At 40.3% G+C, this 10,000-nt stretch overlaps 1 protein-coding gene across 1 annotated transcript in view; it reads right to left on the reverse strand.

Annotated features, from left to right (window-relative positions):
- LOC138052893 (intermembrane lipid transfer protein VPS13C-like) overlaps positions 1–10,000 on the reverse strand; it is a 126,760-nt gene that overhangs the window by 83,346 nt on the left and 33,414 nt on the right. The window contains exons 31-40 of the mRNA XM_068899488.1: positions 8,546–8,620; positions 6,839–6,944; positions 6,333–6,378; positions 4,657–4,741; positions 4,270–4,432; positions 4,068–4,141; positions 3,538–3,680; positions 3,099–3,196; positions 2,364–2,480; positions 537–588 (exon numbers count right to left, since the gene is read on the reverse strand). Of these exons, the coding sequence (XP_068755589.1) occupies positions 537–588; positions 2,364–2,480; positions 3,099–3,196; positions 3,538–3,680; positions 4,068–4,141; positions 4,270–4,432; positions 4,657–4,741; positions 6,333–6,378; positions 6,839–6,944; positions 8,546–8,620 (959 nt within the window). The remainder of the gene's footprint in view (positions 1–536; positions 589–2,363; positions 2,481–3,098; positions 3,197–3,537; positions 3,681–4,067; positions 4,142–4,269; positions 4,433–4,656; positions 4,742–6,332; positions 6,379–6,838; positions 6,945–8,545; positions 8,621–10,000) is intronic.

Consider the following 10,000-nt stretch of genomic DNA (forward strand, 5'->3'; position numbering starts at 1 on the left):
TGGTACGCCCTCAAAATATGGAAAAGTTATCAGTTACTTTATCTACGACAGATCAAGGGAAATTGATGAATTAAGGCCATAAACCACTTTCCAATTTTCTGGGGAAATGGCCACGCAAAGTAGTTTGTGACGGCATCCTTGAAACAACACAATTTAGGGGTGCGTTCGATTGACCGTATTCAGGAATAGGAATACATGCAATAGAAGTTAGAAATCCTTCGTTTTTACGGAGATTCATTCGCATTAAAATTGTCAAACATTTGCTAAAATGCTACTTCAAGCATTTATTATCCTTGTCGCTTCAAAACGCCAGACATACCGTTTTAAATCATCACTCCACTCATTCTTATTCTGGAATAGGCTCAATCGAACGCACCCTAAATCTAAATTTAAATGTGTATTTACAAAATGAATAGGTACAACAAAAAAATCCACGATAAAAATCCTTGTAAAATTTGTTTCCGGACGAAACAAGGATGCTTCAAGAGGTTCCTTTAAAAAACAAAGAATATCATCTGCGAGTGATGTTCGCTTACCTGGTAGTAATGGTTGTTTTGGACGGAATGATATCTACGCTGACATTCAGACCTATGAAACACATTTATATTAGGATCGGAAGTGACACAAAAAAGGTCATATAAAAGCGACAAAAGAACGGTTTTTTTAAAGGTTCAGTAGAGTTAATAGGGAGTTTTAGCAAAGACGACGACTACGGAAACGAAAACGTCATTGCATAATCGAACATAGCGCTATCACAAGTATTTCGCGATTATTCCATCTTGTTCACTTTGTACAAAACAGGCGAAATATCCTGTAACTGGATGGGTACGAACGGTTTTGAAGTCAAAACAGAAAATGAATGGTTCATTGTTGTATGCTGACGTTGTCGTCAAAACTCAAAATTTGGTGATTTTGTGGAGTACGGCAGAGAAATGCACGAAAATTTGTGTTGCACGTGCAGCACGAGTATTTTTCCTTTTTTAACCAATAATATTCTAGCTTTGTGGCGTTGCCGTAGCCGTAGTCTTTGCTTAAACTCCCTAATTACGCAACCGCCATTAAAGGAGACTCAGTGAACCCTAACCCTAACCCTAACCCTAAACCCTAAGGAAAAAAGAACAAACCTAGAAAAATAGAATGAACACGGGATTACAGAGACTGAAAGCAGATATATTCAGTTATATCATAGTAGAGCTATAGCACAGTGTACTCTACCTAAATAGATCGTTCACAAGTTGCTTAATCAAAACATGTAAAGACTATGACTAAAAGGCCGTGAAATCGTGTATTGGATCTTCTCACGGAAACCAGGGGCGTCTAACATGATTTCGGCCTAATCTTGTTGAACTGAGCCCACGTAATCCAGTCCTCGGACTACGAGGAGGGTTATTACTAAGGCCAATTGTTATTTTTATCGACCAAAACGCTGCTTCAAGAAAAAGGTTTGCACTATCTCAAGACCTTTGCGATCCCTGTTCGAGGTTCCCAGATAGTCAGGAAAGCGAAAAGCAAAACCAGCTCGCGAAAAACGCGTGGGTGCTGGCATTGCCTCGACACACCCCCTATCTCCCACGCGTTTTTCGCGCGCAGTTTATACTTTTCGCTTTCCCGACTTTCTGGGAGCCTGGAACAGGCTGTTGCGATTATCCCGTCGATCTCAGGTTTTCAGTGCAACGCGACGAATTTAGAAAAAGTAGACTAACTTAAAGTGCCCCTGTGATCGAAAAAACCATTTCCTTTTTTCCTTCAGATTTTGCCAGTGTGTTCGCTTAACACCCGACTAGCAAAATTTTGAGCCTTGATTTATATCCAAAGGCCGTTTACTTTGAGTGTAAGTTTTGGATTTCACGGTCCGCCATTACTCACGTCCAAAACTGACCGATTGGACCTCAGACGGTTGAATCCAGGGAAAAGTGACGTCAGAGGCTCACTAGCTTAAAATTTCAGCGTGTGAACGCAGCTTATTATATATGCAAAGCGTGAGTTTAAAAGTCTGAAAGCTTAAAGCCCCATATTTGCATATTAATTCTGCGGCGTACACACGTATTGCATTCTTAAACTAGTGAGCCTTTGACGTCATTTTCTCCTCGATCCAGCTCTCTCAAGAACATAATGTTAGTAATGGCTGACCATTAAATAGGAAAATTACAGTTAAAATAAAGAGGTGTCTTTTTGAAATCAAGGCTTAAAACGTGGGTCACTTAGTGTTTTGTTAACATAGTTTTGAAATCCAAAGAAAAATATGAATTGATTTTTTGGTCACAGGGGCACTTTAAGCAAGTATAAGATTTCGATACCTTATTTTACAAGGACTTTAAGGGACCTGAAAGGCATGCCATAATTCTTTTGAAATCAAGACTAACCTTTGACTTCTATTTTTCCGACATAACGATCCATGGAACTAAGTGTCACAGTCACGTCTTCCATTTCTGAAACAATCTTGAAGTTGACAATGTCGGAGTTCCCTTGCAACTTTCCTTCTGCAACGAGAACCGCGACAAATCAGCCAATAGTCCCATCATAGTTCTCTCTTCCATTAGAAGCTCATGACCTTAAAGCGTTTAAAGTTCCACCTTCAACCGACAGACTTTTCGACCGTTTGTTTTTGTTATGGAAATCCGCATTGCTTATCGTAGCGATCTGATTGGATGGATTTCAGCTTTGACGGGATTTCCATATATGAAAATTGTTCCACGGCACGCAATGCCTGTCGGTTGAGGGAGGGCCTTTAAAACTGGTTCAGAGCTGGGTTTTTTTTTAGTATAAAAATTTCCTTATTTGGATGTAACGTAGCTTGTGCATTTTCCCGCGCGTGCAGCATCGATCTCATTTTTTTTCATATTTTGGGCATAAAATTGGCGTCCTAAAATCCCCAGCTTTGCTCCAAGGAAAAGAGTTGCAAGTTACAAGCTTCAAGATCATGTGTTTCTGCTACCATTTAATTATCCCTTTGACTCCATGAGTGATCGGTATGTAAATTCTCTTCACAGTTTCAATGAAATGTCAGTCAGACAGTTATTGGGAAATTCACCCATTCTGGGAAAAAAAAAATCACAAGATGTGGACAAAGCTTGGAAGGCTTGGAAGTTAAAACAAACCTTTGGAAACATAGGAGCTGTCTTCGAGTTGATCTTCCTCAGGGATCGTCTCCAGAAGTCGCTGGGGCACAGCCTTCCAATCTGGTTCTCTCCCGACACTACACATCAAAATGCAATCTGAATACAGCGCCGGCTTATCTAACCTTCAAATCGCGCGAGACTACACTGAAAAACCGTATCAATAATACAACCAATACAATACAACCATTCCTTTATTTTGCCAAAAAGAACATAGCATACTTCTTCAATTAATAAAACTGAAACAGGCAAGAGAACTACCCACAATAGTGGTCTAATCGAGGTGAGTAGTGATTAAGAAATATTACCAAAATTTATGGGTTGTACATGCTAAAGCATAAGAAGACGTAAATAAGATAAATTGAGGGGAAAAAATCAAGAAACAAAATCAAGAAAACTGAAACCAGGGAAGTTACTTTACCTCTGAAACAAACTAAGCACAAATATCTGAAAACTTGCTATGGCTTCTTGCTTAGCTGTCATCCTCAAAGAACTAAACCTCACTTCCATAAACTGCTCGACTGAACCAAACTTTGTCTTAAACTCAGGGCCAGTAGGATCAGCCTGTCAAAAACAAATTGAGCTTCTTGAGAAAAAAAGTCGATTTTGAGCGCTCGCCATCGATTTCCGTGCTCCTTGGTACAACTCGATAATGTTCTTGGTTCTCTCTAAGATCAAATCAACTCTTCTCTTCCCTTTCAAACTCAAAATTTGACTTGACTTGATTTGATGTGAATTTGTGGTATACCAAATTAAGAATATGTTCCATGCTGCAACATTTCACTGATGTGAGTTGACTTGAAACTCGCCTGTCCGTGGTCCAGCAATTGAAGGCATTTATTCTCATCACTTAAACAGAATTCATTCCCTTTCTCCTTTTTTTTTTTGTATTCTTTCATGCGTTCATCCCCATATTTATTTTCAAGTTGAAGTAATGGGATAGAAAAATACCTTAATGTAATTCACCGTGATCCAGTCTTGTCCAGAGGAAGATGTCAGAACACAAAGATTAGACCCGTCTACATCTGCAGTAAGAAAGAGAGATTACTCATGGTGGTCTGCTAAAACGTTTCTGCGAAATTGAAGGAAGCAATCAGGTTATTTAAGTTCGACTCAGCCTTAACTTAAAGTTACTTAAATACAACTAAAATACCTTTCCAATGGTTGTCCAAGAGCTGAATAAATCCGAGTTTAATCCGAGCTTGCGTGTTCCAAGAATAAACAGTCACATCAGCTCCAAGGTCTTTTATTTCCAGACTCAGATATGGCGCGTCGTTTGGCGTAAGTTCAATGGCTTTGTCAACTGTTATCAGAAGCTGATAACGAAATGATTGAATGTTTAGTACAAAGTTCAATTCAGTTCAGTTCAGTTTATTCACACTTCATCGTAATGTATAGATTTGAACAGTAACCATTTAAGATTAAAATTAGTACTGTGAAGTAAGAGATTAAAATAACGGCTACAGAGGGGAGTGCAGTGGTAAGAGGAGCATAGGTTCAAAGTTGACCACCGCACAGTAACAACCAAAACAACCAATACCTTTCTGATGGTAAACGTTCCTGTCATCTTGATCTTATTAACGTTTTTAGCAACCCTGTTGGCGGCTGGTTGTTCTTCGTTATGCCTGCCATAATACAAAAAAAATGTGATATTGCTTACAAGTGCCAAATCACGACGCCGATACTCTACTGGGAAGATATTACACTGGAGTTGTTTATTCATCCCGGCTTAAGCAATCATCACCTGCCCGTTACAGTACTGCAAATTGAATTATTATCGGTCATCGAGCATTATCTGACTAAGATTCGAAATTACCAGACCAATTTTAAATTATGGTCAGACGTAATGACAGGACAACAAACTAATGTCTTGCCTGTGCTCTCTATCCCTCAGACTTTACCATTTCCACATAAATCGAGAGTCAATAATTTTTTTTTTTCAGCTAAAATGCAACAAATGATTCAAAACCAAGCGCGTATACAAACGTGTCTGCTTTCAAAATATTCCTTAGTGCTGCTTCACTTGAAGAAGTGGAATAAGGACTTCATCATATAATCATAAATCTTAATCTTTATTTACCCTCGGATTTTAGAATAGCAGCCCTGTGCTCAACCAACTGAGCCACCAGTGCGCGATCTCTTGGCTCAGTGGCTGCTTATATTATGGTAATTGTCACCCTGCGAGCAGAGCCTTCTTTTGTCTTTTTCTTTACTGAGGAGGAGAAAAGGAGCCTCTGCCCAAATCGCGTCAACTCGTTGAAGCCGCCGCAGCCCGAACCTCTGGACTAGTCAATCTTGTTTTCTCTCGTCAAACCGGTTTTTCCAGTGCGAGCGTCCGTTTATTGACAAAACCGATGGTTATAATTGAGCCCGCTGTACCATGAAAAACCAAGATGGCGGCGAGATCTGGCATATTAGGCTTCGGTTCGAGACTGTATCCTGGCAACATGCAGCGCATATTCAATAAAGATCTTACTCGATTCATGCAGAGTCTTTCTCGCGAACGCCAAAATCGAGCAAGCAAAAGAAGGCTCTGCTAGCAGGGTGGGTAATTGTTTGTCCGATTAAATCTGCAATACGTCAACAAGAACACATGTTCCACTACGGAAGAAATATTATTTTCAATACTGTATTTTTGAGTCACTGAGTTGACAGTCATAACCTTGTGTAAGGGAATGAGAAGACAACTATGGTTGGCTTTCATTGCTTAGCAAATAACACGACATTTTAAGAGCCCTTTTCACGGTTACTTTTTCTCATTTGCAATGTAATCTAACGTGGGTGCGAGGCAATTTCGGGTTAAAAGTACAAAATAGCCCGAAATTGCCTCACAGACACGCTAGATTACATTGTAATGCAAATGAGAAAAACTAACCGTGAAAAGGGCTATTGCCAAGGAATTATCCTAAAAAACCCAAACGACAGTCAGCTCTCTGTATTGTACTTTCAATCCATAAGACCTAAACGAAAGTTTTCGAAGAAAAAGTGACTGCTTCTAAAATACGGTTCCTCAACAATCGATGTGCTGTCCCGCCATTGTGTTTTCCAGCGTTACCTATTATCTCGTATTCGTTTCTTTGTTTTCCTCTTTCAGAAAGTGTTTCGCAAAGCTAATGAAATAAAATGTAACAACCCGGGTAATCACTAATTACCTCTGTCATCAACCTTCGCAATTTAAACAAAATGTGTGTCATTTCTAGTTGTCAGTAAGCATACCTTTCCTCCAAATGATACTCTTTTGCATCATACCAGACCTCTTCTTCTAAAATAAGAGAAAGACCAAAATACTAATGGCGCAAATTACCTTTCAAATTCATAGGACAAGACACCAGATGTTCATTGTCCAGATAAATCACCATCCAGCCGGGAGTATAATAGACTTCCCGTTAAAGGTTGACCATCGTTTTCGTGCACTGCTTTACTTACATGTGCTCGAAGTGTGAATACTCACTGTTACGTGAACAAATAATGAAATCTCTGCACAAATTGAAAGTGTTAAATAGCGACTTTTCCTTTGAAACTATGAACAACTGGGTCCAGTATGTTAAATACGTTCTAGGAAAAGTTCCTTTAAAAAAAAACGCGATTTGAGTCAACGTTTGCATGGGCAACAATTCCCTGAATTTAAAGTAAATTGGCCTCACTCTTTGCCTCCTATTAAACTGCGCTTCAAGTTGCTCGCGCGTGAGTAGTGAACAATTGTATCAAACACAAACACTCACCTTCATCTTCGTCTCTACTTAACCTTGAAGCGAATGCATCGTTTACAACAGCTTGGAGATCGTCCGCCTCTTCCAGAGAAAGTGTCGAAGTGCTACTTCTCCATTTCTGCATCAAACATGCAGATAAATTACCATTTTAAAAAAGTGGAACTACCAGAGGCACCATCCCAGAGTAACTATTCTAGGTTTTCATAGGGATTGAATTAGATGGAATTTTGAATGTTGGGTTTTTGAGACAGACCTAGTGTGAGTCAAGATTTCTATGCATTCTTCATCCGTGAACCTAAACTTTGATGCGGCGTCGGTTATGGAATGAAACACGAAGAAGTTGGCTTTATCAAACGGGTTGATAACGGTAAACCTCCCGCGTGCACCTATAACTCCATAGTACACGCTGAACCGTTTACTATTTGTTTTATACAGTTTGTCACATCCTTTGTCTTCTTTCAATGCCTCTCGCTCACCAATACGTCGAGCTGGCTTTCACTGAGGTTTGCAAATCGCTTTCGAAGTGGCTCAGACAAAACATCGGCTAACGGGTTAAAACATGACATTTTTAAGTCTTCTTTTTTTTCATAAAGCTGCGAAGAAATTTCAGCATTTTCGGCGGTACTCTGGTCGGGCATTATTGCAGTTTGAAGTAAGAGCATTTCTTTCGCGCCGTACGTGTCAGTGTTTTCGTCACAACCATTTACCCATGGGCAAATAGTAAATGGGTAATTCACCAATCAGAGCGCGCGTTTTACTTTTGTTAAATAACCATCGTAAGAAAGATCTACGAGAAGACGTTTCGAGCGGGAGCCCTTCGTCAGAGCGAACTGCGACAGCAGGTGGCGGTTTACCTTTAGCAACCCGTAAAACAGCTTCAGTCTGATACGCCAGTTGCTTGATAACGGGCGAAGAGGCAACTTAGGACAAGGAAATGAGAGTCGTAGCCTTCGTAGCTGGCGGGATTGTCGGCGCGGGAGAAAAATAACGAGCGGCGAAGCCACGCCACGCCCTTCCCCATTCTCCGCTCGCTATTTGCCTCCCGCCAGCTACGCAGGCTGTGAGGGTTGCAGGTAGGCAGGCAGGTAACACCTGCATGACGGTTGCTCTACCCAATGAGCATCAGAGAATTCCTGGTGAGCGAGTTAGTTTATATACATTCTTGAGCTGGGCATTTCAAAATAAAGAGTAGCGAGATAAAAACGTGACGTTTCGGTGACGACATGTCACCATTATCAAATGCAAATTATTGTAAATTAGTTAACGTTATATAAAGGATAGAGAGTGGGAAAATACATTAAAATAAATGAGGCGGGGATAAACAAATGAAAGAACGAAATTTCAATAAATAGTTTCACTGGAATGGAGTAATTCTGAACTCAAAATGACTCCATTCCAGCGAAACTATTTATTTAAATCTCGTTCACTCTTTTGTTTATCCCCGCCTCATCTATTTTAATGTATTTTCCCACTCTCTATCCTTAAATTTATATAACGTTACCTAACTTACCATAATTTGCATTTGATAATGGTAACATGTCGTCGCCGAAAAGTCACGTTTTTATCTCGCTACTCTTTATTTTGAAAACCACAGAAAACTGATCTAAATTTCACTTTGCGATTCAAAATAGAAAATGGCTTTCACTTGACGAAGACGCGTTTGCATGAACAACCACACAATAATATATTTTTGACCGCCTTACAAGTTTTGCAGTTTACCTTTGAAACAACATCAATCTCCTTTTCTTCTAGGACAGAAGGTTCTGTGGCTCCAATGGGGAGGTGGTCCAGAAACTAAAAAAAATGAACATTGAAACTTCATCAATAAATATGTGACAGAAATAACTGCATGAGATGAAAGGCACCTTCAACTTTCATGGACGACGCTGGCAAGCCAGACACATTTTGTTGGAGAATTCAGATCAAACCACAACACTGGGAACTCCAGTGCCCTGCCCTTCTCAAATAGTGTGTGCGTTCTTCAACGTCCCACAGGGAATTTACGAGCATGGAAGATATTTCGCGACGGGGCCGACGGTTTATGGTCCATATCCAAGAAGACTTGAAAGTCTAACCAACCATTTGCAGACGAAATTACAAAGGCAGTACGTTCTCCTCAGGTATCCAGAGGGTTCAATTTGACGTAGGATTCTCTTGGGAAAGCAAAAGGGCCCTTAAGCAAGACGAGGACGGCGGCTACGAGAACACCACGTAACAATAGGTTTAATTCAGCAAAAACAATAGCTCTGCACGCCCTGCTCGTGCGTTTTACATTTTAATACATTTCTTTGTCGTTCTCGTCTTGACAACAGGGAGCTTAAGATCTACGACGACGGCGTCAACGACAACGCCGCAAAACAGTGATATCATTGGTTAAAAGAGCATAAATAATTGTGCTGCACGTGCGGCACGGATTATTGCTCATATTTTTGCGGTTTTCTGCATGACGACGTGAAATCACCAAATTTTAGGTTTTGACGACAACGTGAGCATGCAACAGGGAATCTTTCATTCTCTATTTTCAGTCTGAAACCACTCATACCGTTTTATTTTTAGGATAGTTCGCCCACATTGTACGACGTGAATGAGATGGAATAATTGCGAAAGACTTATAATAGAGCAAAATTATATTTTGAGGTGACGTTTTCGTCGACGTCCCATCGTAGATTTTAAAGTCCCTAACGACAAGAAATGGCCGTTTTTATACTAGAAACGCATAATCCATCCAGACGAATCATGCGTCTCTCATGTAATCCGTCTAGTGTAAAGACGGGACGAACTATATGAGACGCATGATTCGTCTGAGACGAACTTGGGCAAACATTTTTTCCTGCTTCTGTTAAATTCGTCTAGTATAAAGACGGGCACAAGACGCATAATTCGTCTGGACGAACTATCCAGTTTAGTGCGTCTCCGAAGACGCAATAAAGTAGATCCTTCGTCCAGACGCATGATGCGTCCCGTGCCCGTCTTTATACTAGACGAATTTAACAGACGCAGAAAAAATGTTTGCCCAAGTTCGTCCCACACGAATTATGCGTCTCTAGTATAAAAACCGCCAATGATCAAATTTGAGGTCACGTGGAGGACGAGAGCACCTGACGATCAATTTTCAATTTTCTCTCTAACATCCTCACCGTTCTCATAAATTTTATTCTTGGAATGTGAGCTCAC

The sequence above is a fragment of the Montipora capricornis genome, chromosome 6, assembly GCF_036669925.1.
Source record: "Montipora capricornis isolate CH-2021 chromosome 6, ASM3666992v2, whole genome shotgun sequence".
Taxonomy (NCBI): Eukaryota; Metazoa; Cnidaria; class Anthozoa; order Scleractinia; family Acroporidae; genus Montipora; species Montipora capricornis.